Source organism: Ixodes scapularis, unplaced genomic scaffold, assembly GCF_016920785.2.
Source record: "Ixodes scapularis isolate PalLabHiFi unplaced genomic scaffold, ASM1692078v2 PGA_scaffold3__209_contigs__length_174095766, whole genome shotgun sequence".
Lineage (NCBI taxonomy): Eukaryota > Metazoa > Arthropoda > Arachnida > Ixodida > Ixodidae > Ixodes > Ixodes scapularis.
Window position 1 is genome coordinate 128,211,647 of NW_024609868.1, and position 18,373 is coordinate 128,230,019.

At 45.7% G+C, this 18,373-nt stretch overlaps 1 protein-coding gene across 1 annotated transcript in view; it reads right to left on the reverse strand.

Annotated features, from left to right (window-relative positions):
- LOC115324315 (complement factor B) overlaps positions 1–18,373 on the reverse strand; it is a 145,355-nt gene that overhangs the window by 49,101 nt on the left and 77,881 nt on the right. The window contains exons 10-13 of the mRNA XM_040206040.2: positions 12,790–13,025; positions 7,489–7,627; positions 3,848–3,967; positions 3,226–3,432 (exon numbers count right to left, since the gene is read on the reverse strand). Coding sequence (XP_040061974.1) covers positions 3,226–3,432; positions 3,848–3,967; positions 7,489–7,627; positions 12,790–13,025 — 702 coding nt within the window. The remainder of the gene's footprint in view (positions 1–3,225; positions 3,433–3,847; positions 3,968–7,488; positions 7,628–12,789; positions 13,026–18,373) is intronic.

The following is an 18,373-nucleotide window of genomic DNA, read 5'->3' on the forward strand; positions in this document are numbered from 1 at the left end:
AGTGCGTGACGCTCTGGCGCACTCGGTGCGTGGCTCGGGCGGTAAAATGGCGTCTATGCATTAACCAAAGCTACGCGCCCGAGCTGAGTGACACCAGATTGCGCGCGCTTCAAAAAGCACAAAAAAAAACGACTGGGCGGAAAAATGGCTGAGATGTCACCACTCAAGCAAGTAAGTTACTCAAGAATTAAGTTACGGCCGCATTTTCGGTCTGTTGGGCGATAACCACGGAAATAGGTGTTGGCATGGAGATTTTGAGAAACATCGTATTATACATAATAATGTGTAATAATAATAATAATAATAATAATAATAATAATAATAATAATAATAATAATAATGCGATATGATCCTTTCGACCGAATAGTAGGACATCGGTTGAAGGTGGTAGAGCTGCAAAGCTTAGGAACGGGCAATAAAAACAATAGACCGATCTCACCAAGCGATCGGCGCATGCGTGACGCCGCCATAACTTTTGTTCACAAAACTCAAAAGGCAGTGCTCGAGAGGGCTCGCGCGGTAGCATGCTCCGCACGCGCAGAGCTCGAGCAAGGTTGTCGCACGTGGAGAAAGACTAAAGTTCCTTCGATGCATTACAGCAGCAGCGGCGTAGTTAAACTGACTGGAGAGATCGGTCCATTGTCTTTCGCACGTCGTCTATGTACGTGGCAATTTGACTCCAATACTTCTACCACACCGAAGGGCACCGCACAATATATATTGGTTCGCTCCACTTTCATGCACGGTTTACGCATGGTGATTGGATGAAGTTACCTAAGCGGTACAATCACACTGGTGAAAATCTGCCAAGGTTGCTCTAAAGCCCATTCATGTTTTAAAAGTAGCGCAAGGGGCATCGATGCACGAGGCACGTGCAACGTGCAGCCCTTGGGAAGATCATGGCGGCATAGCGCAGTACTGAGCTTGATTTCAGACGCCATTGTCTTCCCAGAAGTGGCGCTGCGGCACGTGCTTCGAACATTTCCACAACGATGAATGGCGCCACTTCTCCCAGGATAGAGGAGCTTTAGGTTGCTCTAGAGGTCCTGTATACGCTCTCTACGGGAGCCAGAGTTGCGCGATCACGTGAGGAGCCGGATAAAGTGCCGTGCAGGAAAGTAGAGGTTGCACGCGCCCCGGCATACGTTCCCCTGCTTTTGAGCGCGCCGTGCGCCTTGAACGCGCGGCGCCGCTATCCGCCGAATTCAGTCACGTGACGAGCGGGATCAACATGCCGTGCAGGAAAGACGGTGCTACGGAGATGAACACGCAACTCTGGCTCCCGTAGGGGAGCCTATACAAGAACTCTAGGTTGCTCAAGGTTGATACGCCACGTGTGGTGAGAATCGGGAACTAAAACAGCGTGTCTCAGAAAGCTGGCCATGCTAGCAACAGGATTTAGTTGCTCGAAAGAATGTTCACGTTTGCTCGTGCCACGCCACTTCATATTGAAAAACTCGGAAAATTGCGGAATGTCAAAAACGTATTTAAGATAGCGAGTACAAGATACTCACGAGTGTAAATAAAATACAATATCGAATACTTTCGACCAAACGTATTTGCAATATACCAAGCTACTTCAAAAAGTGTTTGAAATACAGTATCTTGAGTAGAGTATTTGAGATAGGTACAAGTTTGATTTGCACGCATGAAAGAGGGGCGAAGAAAGAGCGAGAGAAAACTCGCCGAAGACATTCAAGCCTGCTTGCGTGTAGGAATGCTAAATTATTCCTACACGCAGCGCATTCTTACAAGCAGCGCGCCCCGTATTTCTTTCACACATGGCGCTCCAGCGGTGACTTCACTTCCCCCACTGCGCATGTGCGACGAACCTCGCCGGCTTCACGACTGCTTGCATGACAAAGCATCTGCGTTGTTGTGCTTTTCTTTGTGTTTTAGTGCGGTCAAAGGTCAAAGCGTGTTCGCTTTGACCTTGAGAGCCCCCACCGGCAACCGTGACGAAGCATTTGCCTGGCTGTGCTTTTTTTTCTACAGGTGCGGATTATACAAGGATACTTTGTTTTCAAGGTCGATCAATACTAACGAGATGTGACGAATTCTGTGAATCATAGATTAAGTTAATGCCTTCTGTTTGATACAAGATTACTCGCGCGTTCATAAGGCAGTGATTTTTCAAGGCGAGCGAAATAGAAGGATAGTTTTGAGTGCCCCAAGTACAAACTATGCAAAAAAAATTGGGTTGTGTATGTTTATGCTGCCTAGAACTGTGTCTACCTCAACGGGCGATGGGCCTCCTGGCTGTAGATGAGAAATTTAGCCAGTGCAGTACAACCGCTAGCCTGAGGTCTTTAACGTGCACCACGCAGTAGTGATGCACGACAGCACGCCGGCACCAGTGGCCGGCACAATACTCATCCAGATTGAAACGGGCAGACGTGGGGATTGAACCCAGGATCGCTGGGTTCTGCAGCGCGAGCTTTCGCTCCAAGTGCTCCGAGCTGGAGTGCGCTAGCCAACTCGGGCACCGATCCTCCTACAAACTATGCTAAACTTCGGTCGCTGCATTTTTATTATTTTCTTTATTTAATCGAAATACGCTCGTGGGCCTAATACGCCAGGTGCGCACTACGGTCCGAAAAATACTGCAATTGCGGTGTTGGTTGATGTGAAGCTTTCCTCTTTTACCGAAATACACTCCCTTTACAGCGCAGAAATGATTTTTTGTATGATATAAATATAAGACATATATATATATATATATATATATATATATATATATATATATATATATATATATATATAACGGGCATGGTGGCGGGAGGCCGAAGGCGTGGGTATAAAACTGAAAAGAAAAAAACCCTTAGTGAAAAACAGCAACAACGGACGATTAAATCGTCCGTTGTTGCTGTTTTTCACTAAGGGTCTTTTTCTTCTCAGTTTTATATATATATATATATATATATATATATATATATATATATATATATATATATATATATAAGTAACATTTTTATAACGCATAGTTTGATAAAGAGAACTGGAGACTTTAAGTTCAGACAAAATGCTGCACAGCCGAACAAGATATTTGTAGGGCTAATACGTGATCCAACTCCTGAATGAATTTTCCGTTATATTCAAAGTATGTCCTATTTTCGATATCGAATTTGCATCGTCTTCATGAATTGACTTGCAGAGAGCCGAAGGTGAAGAACTACGCTCACCTTATTGAAAACCAAGAACCCCTGGTGGTAGGGATGAACATACCTGTGGTGCCGTTGGTTAAGTGGTCAGCCAACCACTGCATTACAGCGTAATTTCGCAAGATGAACACATGATCCGTATCCGTCGCAAGTTGTTTGAGCGCACTGTGATCAGGGCTACCGGTGAGTCCAATGCAGTAAATATCTGCATAGTGACGTTTCCGAAGATTCTCGACATCTTTGGCAGGACTGCCACCCAAGTTTGCCTTGCCTGCGAATATAAGTAGAATATCATTACAAACTGAGCAACGGTTGTTAAAGGTGTTCCACCGTTGATTTGTGTCAAAAGCTACACTACAAAGCCCCAGCGGTGCCTATTTATGTCCAAGGAGCTCTGTAGCGAATCCAAAAACAAAGAAATCGGATCACACAACTCATTCTACAAACCATTTATTTTGCATTACCTAATACTGCTTGCTCATGATCTCTTAAATGCAGATATCTGCTCCCATCACAGATTTAGCTTCCCTGTGATATTGGAACTTCATCTGGAACTAATACAATTATTGCTGGAAACGTTCTAGAAAGGCTCTAGGCGCGAAAGCCTATTCCAACGACAGAATTAGTTAGTTCTATTTGCGTCTTCTACCTCAATAAGCTAAAGTGGTCTTGTAAAAGCTACTCACCGTCAGTGATAAAAAAGATGCTGAACTTGAGTTTAAATCCGTCCTTTTTCAAATGACGGTCCACGATCTCCAAGCTAGTCGTTATGGCCTTGACGGCCTCTCTGATCGCCGTACCGCCGGCTGTTAAAAAGAAAACACATGTTTAAGCACATATCCATTCAATTATCAATGGTTACAATTGTGCAGAAGCTTGTTAAGTTGAAGGCGAGTTTGGTTATCGATTATATAAAACAACCGAGCAGAGGACAACAGATTCGCCCTTGTTTTTTTTCTCTTCGTGTGCCTCCTCTGGTGTTGTTGTTGTTTGCACCGCAGCTGCCCATGGCTAAAATTGTAAAATATTATCGTACTTCGATTGGGTAATTACTATAGGTGAATAGTTTCGAAAATAAGACGGACCTTAAACAGCTCTCGTTTTTACCACTAAAATTAATGCTATTTTTATCGGGTGCGCAGTTGAAATATTTTGTATTGATTGCTCCTTCACCACAACGTCAACGAGATGTGTAGCTCCTGACCTTCAAAAGCATGGCACCTGTGACTCCCGTTCTCACGAACTTCCCCACAGCCGCTGACAGCTCAAGAAGTGCAGTGTGTGGCGAATCAAGGTAGCCTCATTGTTGCTACGCAGCTTGTCCAATGAGATGGCTACATTCGCCCATAAGAACGCTAAAAATGCAATCACGAAGCAATGAGCTTAACATGATAAGCAGCACCCTGCGTTACTTAAGTTATCAGTCACTATAGCGGGCGTTATCTAAGAGACCGTACTGGGTCTCTGAGTAAATGACATACACTCGTCCGCGTTGCACGTAACTACTACAATAAAATACAAAAATACACTAAGGACGTTGTCGTTGATTAACCTGATTCCAAGCTGTTATGTGAAGAAGCAACTTTTTTCTTCAGAAATTCCTATATGTGAACGAGCCTCGCGAAAAAGACTTAAATGAGAGGACTTGGACAGTAGTTACTGAAATCTGACGATATTTTTTTACTTACGAAGAGGCCTTACATTTTGGCAATTTCAGTTGGCTGGGAAAACTTCGCCACCCAAGAGTCCAGCTAAATATTTTCTCTAACATAGCTGCAATACTCTATGGTGTAAACGTTGATCATTATGCAGGACGTCGTCGGTCACTAAATTCAGTGGCTGATTCAGTTTCTAAACTTTTTAAAATGGCAACGGTAGCAGCTTCACTTCAATTGAGTTATAAAAATCGTACCAAATCCCGCGTCGTTATAGCTAATGCACGAGAACCTGACGTACTTATTTTTGTTTTCACTTCTCTCGTTTTTAATACGTTAGCAATAGAACGCTCGTCTTCACGAGAACCCGCCGGTGTCGGTCCGTGCGTCCGTTTGTCAGCGCCTTGCCTGACGTCGAGAGGTGAGCGGGGTGGTGAGGAGGTATCGTGTTTACAGATTCAATGTCTTACTACGGCGGCAGCGACAGAGAAAGAGGGTGACGCGTGCTGACGTCAACGTTTCGGACCAATACGAGCGTCGCACGGCTGGCGCGGAGCCAGAGAAGAGCAGACGCCGCACCACTTCGGAATGCGGCCCAGCTGAGTTTCCACTGAGGCGATGAACGCGGTCCGTTCCACGAGTGACCGAATCGAAGAGCGACGACGGGAGAAAGCACAGGCTACGCGTCGGCGGTGTAAGGCCGAGATCGAAGAGCGTAAGCATCGCTTGGCTGCTGTCGCGGAGGCAAGGCGACGGAAGCGTGAAGCGGAAAGCGAAGAGGAAAGACATTAACAAACGGCAGGAAAGCGGTGATAATAGAATGTCAAGGTGTCCTAAACGAATGGAAAGGGGTACAAAAAGGGGTGAGAAAGAACCAATGCTAACGCATGTCCATCAAATGAATCCCATTGATCGTCGAACAGTTTTTTTTTTTCTTCTCAAACTAGCTCCCTCCGTAGTGCACATGTTTTAGCTCTACAACGCTTGAACCCCGTCTTTGACAGCGATCCCTTTTATGGGCTCTTTCCACCACCGAAAATGACATCCGTTGGTAATGTTGTAGTTATTGATGTTGCAACTGTAGTTATTGTTGATGTTGTCGTCGGCGTAGTGGGGCGCAGGGTGTCCGTCGTCGATGTTGCCAACTCCTTGGAAAAGATGGCCCGTCACAAGCGGGAATCGAATCTGGGTTCCCTGCACGACATGGCCGCCCGCTTTATACTTATGGCTTTTGTAGTAGCCGATGGCCACTGCCCGCGCTCTCTGAAAAAATACGAAGAACTAGCAGCCAACCAAATGCCGTCGTAGCACTGTTATTGCCAAGAGCTCGAACCGTGCGACGGCTCGCACGCGCTCCGGAACAAAAAAGAAACAAAAGCGTTCTGGAGCAAAATGGTCAGTTGCCTATTTTGTTTCAAACGATTTCGTTCACGGACCCCACGGTGTGTGAACGCGACGTGGATGCACAAAGACTTCGTCGTGACGTGTCGCAGCTATCGCTGCGACTATACTGCGAATTCACACAGCACTGCTCCAGTTTTTGTTTTGCAAACTTGGGCAGCGCAGTAGTCAATTTCTAAAAAGAACAGCACTTGAGCCATTGAATCCAGCTTCTCTTTCAAAATCACAATAAGCGGAAATTGGGATCCTCAATTGCGCTGTGGAACTGAGAATGACGTTCTACCCTGCTCACTGAAACAACACCTGCTGTTTTCTGTTGTTGTTTTTTCACGAACATTTTTAGGTTTGCTTAGTTTGCTGCGTAGATGGCCGCAATGGGCTCTCCCAACTGCTTTGCGGGAGAGTAGTCGCTACAGATTTTAAGAGTGTACGTATACAAAACGTGTTGAGTAATCTTTCAGAGTCTATACGTCGATACGGTACTAGAACCCGGCTCATAATCTTCAATTACAGATAGTTGACGTAGAACTACGTCTTTGTCCGCGCTTGTAACGAGGTGAAAACTGGGAGTTCAATGTGACGAAAACTGGGTCGCGGAAGTCACGTCACACCGATAACGCCGCCGCGCAGTGCACACGCGCGTCCTTTCTCGACTGCTGGCACGCTCGTTAGCTCGCTTCAACGTGACGCGCTCCTATCTCTGATTGAAACGGCGATAGACGCCACTCCGGCAGCCGCGATTCCACAAGCTTCGCTCATCGCTGTGGACAGCGGCCGAACTCGCGTGCTCTGCGGTACAAGCAGTTCAGGCGACTCTCGCGCGCGCGACTCGGCAAAGCGTTAACCCCCCTCTCATTTCTTGTGCCACCTAAAGGGACTGGATGCTTGGAAAGTAGCGCTCCTCGTATGGTCGCCATTTTGGCTGATGAAGTGAGCGATTTCTCCTTGACCTCCTAACTTCTTGGCGAGCCAATCTAAATGCGCTGTTGATGAGTAGCTTTATATTAAAAGTTAAATTGCCCTACAAATGAACATCACCAGTGTCCGCGTGCGAACAAGTTTTTTAGCACCTTATGAAACACAAAATTGCCCCTCAATTTCGGTGATTATTTTATTTTTTACTTTGAAATACGTTTAATTTGTTTTAGCTTGTCTGCGCTTGTCGCCGTCGTATGTTGTTGATTTTTTGTCTTAAACTTCAACTTCTCGTGCTACCCGCGCGTACGATTTATACGGGGATTATTTTTCTAAACAATCCGTCGTGCACGTACCTGTCTTCTCCGTTGCCACGGCGTCCAATGCGAGCAGAGCAGCGTCCGTAGATTTGACATTCATTGGGCTGAGCATGAGCTTCGCCGTGTTGTTGAACCGAACGGCGCCCACGCGGTGTCCATCATCAGTGACGTTAATCTAAATAGAAAGGCGTTCCAAAGTAAGTTGCAATGTACGACCGATAAATACTTTTATCATGCAAGATGAAATAGATTATTTCCCATAGTTACACCATAACTATTAACCGTGTACCGAATTTGATTTTTCTAGCGTCAGATATGCTGCTGCACTTGTGTTGTTGTCGTTGTAGTTGTCGTCGTCGTTGTTGTTGTTTTTGTTGTCGTTGTTGTCGACGCTGTTGTTGTTGTCGTTGTTGTCGACGTTGTTGTCGCCGTCGTTGTCGTTGTTGTTGTCGTTGTTGTTGTTGTTGTTTTGCGAGTGTGCGTTGTTTTATTTACAGTCTGCAGTCAAAATAAATATGTTGTGCGTGGACAACTTAAAGCTAATATTTTTATTCCGTTTATTTTTACAATTTTTTTATTATTATTTTTGTTGCCAACATCAATCAAACAGGTAATAATCAATGGAGCTAAAGCGGGAAACGTCCCGGAAGACACTAATTTTTTTGTGTCTATTTATTCTTACCCTCGAACATTCAATGGAACGACACTTCGTTTCACTGTGTAGGCCAAAACTGAGGAAGAGAAGGAAATTAGAGCGGACGTCAAAACACCTGGCTCTGGTTAGAGCGGTTGGGGAGTAGACGCAAAGCTAGCTGTCTTTGTCTGTACTCACCGTTTAAACGCGTTTGAACGCGAACACCCAATGCCGGACGAAAGACGTTCGGCGTTCAAACGCGTTCGAGGATTGAGTAGAGACAGAGGCTTTGCGTCTACCAACTTGTCATCGCAAGCAGCTCGGTGTTCTGACGTCCCTCTCGTCTCCTCCTCTCCCTCAGTTTTTTCCCGGCAGGAGAGTAGCCATCGCTATGAGCTAAAGGGACCAATCAAGCAGCTCCGAACATACTGCCCCGGGGCAGTGAATAGGAGGCACCTCGGTCGACCGCTGGTCCTCGCGGCTGGTGGTCAGAAGGTTCAACTTTGGGAAGGCCTAGCAAGCAAGAATTTAAACGCGAGCACTACGTCACAATTCGGAAAAGAGCTCGGTCATTCTAGATCGAGATTGGATCCAAGTATTGCGGTCTCGGGCCATCTCGGAGTTGCAAAAATTCCCCGTAAGGTGGCGCCATCTGTTAAACCAAACTTCGTTTCTCGCTGGGTATTTGTCGCCTTTGTCGCAGAAAGTGCGCCCTGACCTTCCACCTTTTGTTTGTGTGTGTTGTGTGTTCATAAAAGTAAAATTATCAAATGAAAGCCATTGCACGCGCACGAGACAGCGCAGTGCCCTCTCGTGGTTTGCTTACGCAGAACCGCAGCGGAGATGTCGCTCATGCTAAAAAACAACGATGCCCACGATGAATGGCGACAGTGGTGGCGTAAAAAAACTGACTGGTGATATCGGTCTATTCGTACAATACACGATGTACACAAACGAAAACCGACTTAAGTTGTGGCAGTGATGAAATTAACTGTGTTATTTAAATACACCAGTCGCACTGGCCGTACAACTTTTGAAAAGAAAGAAACATAGCTGTTGAGAACAAAGTGTGTCCAGGTGAATTTCATTGTCCATGCAGACGTTGAGCGACCTAAGAACTCTACTCGGGAACAACTTTTCTTGGCAATGACTCCAAAGGTACGGACACGTGTTCCCTCTTCCCTTTGTGAGCCCTGAATATAGCTGTGCGCGCTCTCCTCAGAAATGCCAACAAAACTGGTCTCCGAGTTTAGTGTATGCTATTTCCTATTTCCTGTGCCTACAAATTGCTACCCATAATTCGGTCTTTGTTTAAGAGAATTTCAATATTCTGTGAGGAGGCTCGGGTAAGTGAGATTATTTCGGTCTATGCAGCAGTTTCGTCAAATTTAGTTTCGCTTCTGTTATACATTGTAACATGGTCAATATTCACATACATCGTGGATTTTTATATTTGGGAAGTATGAAACGCGGTCTCGGTGTGAGAATTATAGGGTGCATTGTAGACAGCACTCAACTTTTGAGGTAGGGAAGTATTGTTACGATTGGATGCCTCGGCTATAACCCAAACGAGGCTGCAATGTTTTTGTGGCAGGGAAATGAACCATGGGTCCCCAAACCCCAGCCCGTGGAAGTCTTCCGATCGGCCCGAGTCCAGTTTCTAGCAGACCTGATGCTAGCGGCGCAAAAAGAAGTGCACGTTAAGAGACGGCGCCTCGACGCGCTTCAAATGCGCTAACTAAGAAACAAGAAAGAACGGTAGGAACTGCGTCGTAACCAGGGTCCACTCGCCATATTATTAATTGAGCTTTGTCATCTCTAGCATTACCCTTCTTGGTCCCCTGCTCCCTGTCTCTTTAACTATGTTAAAGTTCTATCGCGTGCTCGTGTACATGGCTCTTACCGCTCATTCACACCGGAAGCGGATCCGCGTTCGCAAAGCGGTTGCCAACGCGGTTGTATAAACTCGTGCAATTGTACTGTATCTTTATACAGCCGCGTTCGCAACCGCCTTGCGAACGCGGATCCGCTACCAGTGTGAATGAGCGGTTAGTGTCCTCTGTCACAACTATTGCATATTGTCAGTATTAGTCCTTGCTCATGTGCCAAAGTTTCCATGCGCTTTGATTCATGCCTGGTTAGCTTTCTTGGTCACAAATGTTCTGTAATGTCATAATTAGCCAAAAATTAAATTTCGATTTGCGGTATACATGTATTAATCCAACTTAGGGTTTCTTAATACTCTAACATTCATTTCGGGGTTTAAATGCTATCTAGGCTTATTAGCTTAAAATCTCTTCCTTATAATTACTATTAACGCGATAGCGTTTAGGTTTTTATGCCGCAGAATATCCGGTGTCGGCGTTGGCGTCGGCGGGACCGGAAAATCCCGGCATGCACCTGCTGGCGTCACTCGTGACGTCACGTGTGACGTAACGAGAGTAAAATGTATCCGCTATATTAGGCGGGAAAATGTTCCGCTAAATTTAGAGGGAAACGTTTCCGCTAAATTTAGCGGGTCGATAGGGTCATGGCGTCACAGCCACGCGTAACGTCACATGGAATATAACACGTGCCATCACACGTGTGACGTCACGTGACACGTGACGCTATGGACTAGTCCCGGCACACACGCTTGCACGCCCAGGAACGAGCGCGGGTTTACATGAAAAGGCTTTACGGACGGCGCTCGATAACCCTATCGCATTCCACTCTTAATGAGGAAACTTAAACATCCCCCAAGTGTTTTCTTTTTTTTTTTCTTCGGCCCTTGAGGTTGTGACAGATCTCTAATCGGGCTCTTTAGCCAAAAAGTTTGGAGGACCCTGTAATAAAGCAATGTAATTCTATATTGTTCACGTCAACCGTCACTGATTGGTAGTGGAAGTCTCGCACTAATTTACGATTATCTAAAACAAATACAACAGGTTACTTTGTCCCATGCCCCGCCTCTCCCTCTTATTTATTCATTCGTTTCGAGTAATAGACTGCGATACACTGTGATTTCAGTGTATCAGTGATAGACTGAAATTAATACACTTACACAGATACACAGTGTAAGTGTACCTGTCACGATTATCGCGGTCTATTCTTGGGGATTTTCTCGAAGATCAGTGAAATGCTCATTGGTAAAGCTTCAGATACCGATCAAGGCAACACTTCGGCAGATTAATGCTCACGCAAAATTTGCAAAGATAAATTTGTATAACAGAGTTTTTCAGAGTATGTTAGTTTAGTTTTTGTGGCAACACGTCTTGATATGTTGGAAGCGAAGGTTCAGATCGTATATAAAGACTTCTCGAAGTGCTTTTAGAGTTGTATCTGATGTGAAAATCGCATCGAATCCCATCGTGGGTCAGATATTCCTTGCCGATCGTTGCTGCAAAGACTGCGTTCAGGTTGAGCAGAAAGTTTTGATCACTGTTGTCATTGCTGCTGCCATCAGCGTCGAAGACTCCGACGGAGCGAGAGACTGTCACGAAACCGCATGCTCGCAACGCGGAAGGTAAGAGAGGAAGTTGAAGCGCGAGATGCCGAGAGCCACGTCTGCAAGTGAGTGCGAGGAGACGCGACGCAGCAAGATGCCGTAGGCGAAGCACGTCACAGACCCACCAATCATGGCGGCCTTCCCGAACGGGGTGGATCCGAGAGTCCCGCATATAAATCGATTTATCCACGAAACGGTAGCGTCATTTACAAAACAAATTTTAGCACAAAGATACGAACATATAATAGTCCCTAGCCGTATAGTTATCTCATGTTTTAATTTTGGATTGTCTTAGCCTCTCTCAAAGTTATGACGGATAGAAACACGAAAGTTATGGCGTTACGTGAGCCGACTCATCGAATTTCATTTGATTGCAAATGGTTCTGCGATCGCCTGTTTTTACCCTGTCGTCAATAAAAATAAAGCAGTGTTTTTGTGGTATCACCAAAGTAATTGCCAGTTCCAGTTCAGCGAAAGTTCAGAAACTAATATGGACGGGGTCCATAATCATTTCATGCGTCATACGACGAGTTGACTTCAGAGGGCCCCTTTGAAAAGCGATTAGCACGGCGTTGACAGTTCCTTCGTTTACACTAGGTATTCGAGCTCCATGCATGTCCCCAAAACTACCCGTCTCTATAAACCTTGCATACTACACTTCAATTCTCTGAATATCTGGCGCTTTCTGCCTATACCCCTGTGTTAACTATCATTCAGCTTTAACGGGCGATTTACTTTCGCTGTACAACAAAACACGCTGGGCTTTCTTCTTCAATCACACCTTGTTCAAACAGGTGATCATAGCGCCGCCTGCAACAAAACATTAAAAAAAACGCGATCAGTCGGCATACGAAAACAGTACAACTACCGTGTTTCTACGAATCACATATATTTTTTAGAAAGACATTTAGTTTACCCTGTATTTCGTCCAGTGGAATTTACACCGAACATCTATTATTCATCTTGCTCATCTCTATACTCTGCTGCAGGGCAAAGAAAGAACTGCGAGCTCCTCCCGCACAGCCCTGCACTCTTTCCACTTTAGCAGAGCGAACGCTGGAGAGGAGGTGATGGGACCCTCCTCCTTTCCCGTCTCCTCTCCAGCGTTCGCTCTGAAGTGGAAAGAGTGCAGGGCTTTTCGGAACGAGCTTGTTCCGGGGATTCTTACCCGGCAGCAGAGTATAGCCTTTCGAGTTGGCTTTGTTCGTTGCACTACCTTTCTGGTGATCGCCTTTGCCAGTCCAATTCCAGTCTTGAGGTTGTTGAGCCCAATGCTCGCAGAGGCGTCAAATGCGAAGTACACGATGTGACGAACACCTCGCTCGTTCACGTTGATCGATCTCTCCAGCTGTTCGTCGTTCTTGTTCAACTTGGCGGATTCCTCGGCAAGGCGCGTCAGCTGGTTCCTCAAGCTTTCCTCAACGCTCCGAGGCTTGTCGAAGTAGAACCTGCCTGGAATAAAGAAATAATGTGTCCGTTAGTTCCAGCCTGATTCCTTGTCTCAAATACGGTCAGCCTGCAAGTAATCATTCTTCTTATAACTTGAATTAATATTCGGGCGCATAATCAGGATTGCGGGACGTTATGCGTTCTCTAGTTTCTACGTGGAATAAAAACAAAATATTTATGTACACAATCAAACTCGAATTCAAATGCGTGCAATGAGTCCGACATTGTTGCAATGCTCGGGAATGTTACAGTTATTCATTACTCTGAACAAAATATTTAAGACATTGCAAAAGAAATCCATGGAACGCAAGTCGAAAACGTATGTCGACACTAGGTATAAAAAACGTGTACTATATACATTCATAAGATTCTATTCGCCTGGCCCGGGTTCTATACCCGGACCAGGCGGAGTTTTTCGGTCGCGCACCAGTCACTATAGCTGTGTTTGGAGATTTGTGTTTTTCCTTTGTTTCCCTTGCTCCACTCCTCAAGGGATTATTTTAGTCATTCTTGTCCAGCTCGCTTGCACCTTTGCATTTATTTGCATTATAATCCTAACCTTAAAACCTTAAAATGCAAGCCTTTCACCCTTGTTGGTGTAGACTAGTGGCAGCTGATAAAACCTGTTTGCTCTACTGACGTCTAACCCATGGTTAGTTCAGTTGGTAGAGAGCTCTACTGGAAATGTATATTTAGGTCTCGGGTTCGATACCCGGACCAGGCGAATTTTTTCGGTCGCGCACCGTTATTTAGCTGTGTTTGGAGATTTCTGTTTGTCCTTCAGGGATCATTTTCGAGATTTTATGTAGTATTTCTAGATGTCGTAATATTGCCGTCCTTAATTTTTTCTTGAGAATAAAACAACTACGGCAGATATTCGGCTGAAATCACTGTTAACACAAAATATGTTATATAGCTGGCACCAGCCGCGTTTTCTTGTTCTTGGACGGAACCAGCAAACGGGAGTGCCACCCGAACGCTGACGGAGCGCTCGTCTTCTCAGCGATTGGACGCGAGTGCCAGACGAGCGTCATGCTGAGTAGGTACTTAATATTCCTGCAGGTTCCGTCACGTGACAAGACACCAGACTCCGGCTACTCCGGCGATGCGTGTTACTCCTACGAGGGCTAAGCGAGCGAGCTTTCCAGGCTTTCAGCATTCCTTCCAAACGCGCGCGCTTGTTCTTTCACTTTTTTTTTTAAACGCAATAGCGTTAAGGCTCTTGTGTCGCAGAAAAGCCGGTGTCAGTGACGTGCTGTGAAAATCCGGATTGGTCGATACGGTCATGACGCCACAGCCACATGACTTCGCGCGGGAATTTCAAACAACCCACAAACTTTCACGTGAAACGTGAGGTGCCGCGTGGAACGAAAGTGGTTAAAAAACATGACACGTAATGCGAATTAAAGGTCGCCACATGGCTGAAATAATTTGACTTTATAAAGTTATTCATTTGACTTACAGGAGCGATGGAACAATTTTTTGTATTGTGCGCAAATACCTCATTGAACGGAACCCAGACATTGATGACCTATCAAGCACTCGTTTGTTTTTCACCACAAGCAGAAACAGTCGAACAAAAAAAAATTAAAGAAAAACGAGCAGCGTTCACCCCCTCAACTCGCAGCCATAACAAACGGCCACATGATCTGCAGCCAAATATATGCCGCCAAAGTTAATCATAACCACGCGCTGAGGTCGGAAAAGAGCATGTCACGCGCTGAGCTCCAGACATTGTTATGGTTCGGCCATTGTTGTCATTGCAGCGATTGTACACGGACCGCTACCCGAACGTTTCTCGAGCTGTTGATTATCACGAGCATATATCTAGTGCTCACGCAATGCTCGGATTAAATCTATGAGCCGCGTTTATATGTCGCCACTAAAGGATGCTGAGATCCCCCAGTTACGTCATGAAATTCTGGGAAGGAGAGATTCATAGAAAACGCTCGCTTTTGTCCTTGAAATTACACCGCAAAAAAAAAAAGGAATTTCTTGGCCATTGGTGTTGTGTGTCAGTATCCTTGAGTCGCAGTACTGCCAGTGAGCTCGTATAAAGTGAAAAAAACATTCCAACTGAATATCGTTTCACGGCCCCTTCAGAGAAATATTTGAAGAATTTTAGGAGGGATTCGAACCCATGACCCTTCGGTTGCGAGACAAGCACGCAACTCACTAGGCCACGCAAGGCACTTTCTCTTTATAGTGTAAAAACACACAAAACACGTCGAACACAAGAAAACAAAGGTTAAAACGCCAAGGGCTCAAACTTGGACCCGTTGGCGGCGATAAACCTTTTTCATACCCATTAGCCTATCTTGCAGGCCAATAGACTCAGGCGGGCTCTCAGTTTTTTCAAGGACACTTTTGACCTAAATTGCAAGCTCAATGAAGAATACACCCGCTGATTATGGTTGGACGTCAGCGTGTCGCACCACCAAGCATGATCGCCATAGACTGTACAGCCCTAGCGCCATAAACATGTCATATGGCACGTTGTCCGCCTTCTCGATAGGGAGAAATATAGTGGTGAAATAGTCAACGCATAGATCTTTTCTCAGGGTACGCTGTAAAACATCCCAATAAAAAAGAGCGTCCCAACAGTGCACGAACACGTGTTCGATAGTTTTCTGCTGTCGGCAAAGGAGGTAGTTTACGCCCCAAGGGAAGTACAACCCACGCTTCAAAAGCCACACCTTCACTGGCAGAGTGGAGCTGTGCAGCCAAAAGAAAAACGTTTTGATAGCCGGCCGGCACACCAATTCTCTTAACACGGGCTAGTATATATTGTCCAGGCCCCGAGACGCACCGCAAATGGTACAGTGGCACAGAAAAAAGGACATCAAGAAGGTTTCGCGTCAGTCGTTTCCACGTGACAGTCGCCAAATACTCAAGTGAAAATCTTGCATTAAAAAAAAATCAAGATCCTCCTTTACGAAATAAACTAGTTTTGCCGGGGGGCCAAAGTCTGAAGTCATAACAAAATACTGTAGGGCTTCTGTTAGGCGGGGCTGTATCATAACTAGCAACAGTGGGTTTTGTTGATCCCACGAAAAAGTAAAACGAGGAACAGTTTTTCAAACAAATCGATGGCCAAGCTTGGCCCCTCTTTTAAGGACTCGGCGGAAGAGGTTATAACCGCAGATGGGTTTACTATCCAACGATCAAACAAACAGTGAAAAGACTCTGTACATCTTCTGGATGCAGCTCCTCGTACACCACAGCACTTGCAGGGCACACCATAGCTTTGAGGTTAAAAATACATTACATACAGTCGCACGAGTAAAATCAACAAAGTGCGGTTACGCCACCGAGATGTCTTTTTCTTAAGGTCTTCGACGACGCTCTGCGAATATGGTGTTGTGCTCTTCATGTGCTGCAACGGGGCTCATAGGTACTTGCACGAAACAGTGTTCCATCTTTTCCCTTCAAACTGCACTGGCGTTGTAGCCCTCGCACCGTGCTATAATCAAGAGCATTTATCTAGGTTAACTACAGCCCCGTTGCCCTACACAACGAAAAGCACAGCTTTAAAACTTCAGTAACACTTCTCTTGTCAACACAAAACAACGCAATGTTCTCCGCGAGGGACAACACTTTCCTTTCAATACAACCTATAAAAAAACGCTTACTTTCTGGCTTTTAGTCACACTTAAACGAAATGGCACTAAATGCAATACGAACAATAACGAGGAGGAGGGACATCCCTGCCTTACAGGGGACGACACCGGTATTTTTGGGCTTAAACAATTATTGCCAGGTGCACCACCTTGGTGGTGCACCTGGTGAACACCATACGGATCCCCTCAAATATAACCCAACATCCGCCCTTTTTCAAACAGCCGAAATAGCATCATGGTGAACACGATCAAAAGCCTTCTGCACGTCTACTTGGATCATTGCTACTTGGCCGCTGTCACTACCAACACATCCTAAAACTGTCCGCGCTACAGGAATTATTTGACTGCATTGATCTGCCCCTAATCCCACAAGTTTGGTGCTCCCCAACTAAATCTCGAATAGCGTGCTGCAACCTACTAGCTAAAATGAGCGCGCAAATTTTATTGTCAACATTTTACAATGTAATGGATCGGAACTCTGTTACACGTTTTGCCTACGTAGCCTAGGTCGTCTTTGGTATCAACACAATATTCGTCCGTGCAAAAGAATGCGGCAAAGCCCTACGGGTGTACACTTCAGGAATCACCTCTAAAAAAAGGGGGAGGGGGAGAGTGCATTCTTAAATTCCTTAAGAAATTATCCGCTAAATCCATCAGGCCAAGGTGTTTCCCGGGACGACAAGCCATCAAAGGCACGCTCAATCTATTCGAGGGTGATCGGCTCTTCCAATCGTTCTCTTACATCATCCGATACCTACGGTGCTCCTTCCAGTAACGCTGCGAGCTTATCTTCGTCTAAAGTAACATCCTGTGTGTCATGTCACTTGATATTAAGCACCCCGCTAAATTTAACGGGGAAGTTGATATAACTTCAGGTGATAAAACGTGGTCACGTGACCTCGATTTTCCTCACTAAATTTGGCGGTAAAATTGGCTTCATGTGAGGTAACATTAGACGTCACGTGACATCAGTTCCTTTTATAAATATAGGAAGAAAATTAACGTCACGTGATTTGAGGTCCCATGACTTGGTCACGTGAGTTGTATTTCCCTGCTAAATTTAGAGTACAGATTGAGATCACGCGAAGTGCCAAGAACTGGGTCAGTTGGCACTGAAGCATTATGAGAAACAGCAAGCAAAAGAACAGACATAAGAAGGGCAGTACAACAGGCGAGCACTCGACTGTTGTGCTTGTCTTGATGTTCGTTTTTTGCGCGCAGTTTTCATTCTGTCTCCACTGAATTTAGCAGGGATATTGGTGACGGTCCTCCAAGATTGTTTTCTCGTGGAATTCAGCTTATAAACCACATTCTGTTAAAAATTCCGAGGAAACATAAGCACTTCTTATGAATTGTGTATGCAAAAGCATGAATGCCATCCTTCCGCACTCTAAGTTCGTCTGCTGCGTACTGGCGCGGACAGCCACCTTTCGCTACTGCCGAGGTAGCGGCCGACGGCCCAGCGCGCGCTCTCGTGAAGTGGCCGCGCCGCGCTGAGCTCGGCCGTGCAGCCTCTCCTGCGCTTGCCAGTGCGGGCTCGCCACGTTTTCCCCCTTTTCATCGAGGACGATCCTCCTTGTCCTCCTTCTGCGTCGCGCCCCCCGCCGCCATGTCTGAGTGAGGCCCACAAGGCGCACCTACGCGCGTGCCTGCGTGCCAGGCCGTACTTGTTCGCTATTGCATGCAGCAAACTAGTTTTTTTTAAAATAAATATGAAGGCCATTTATTTTT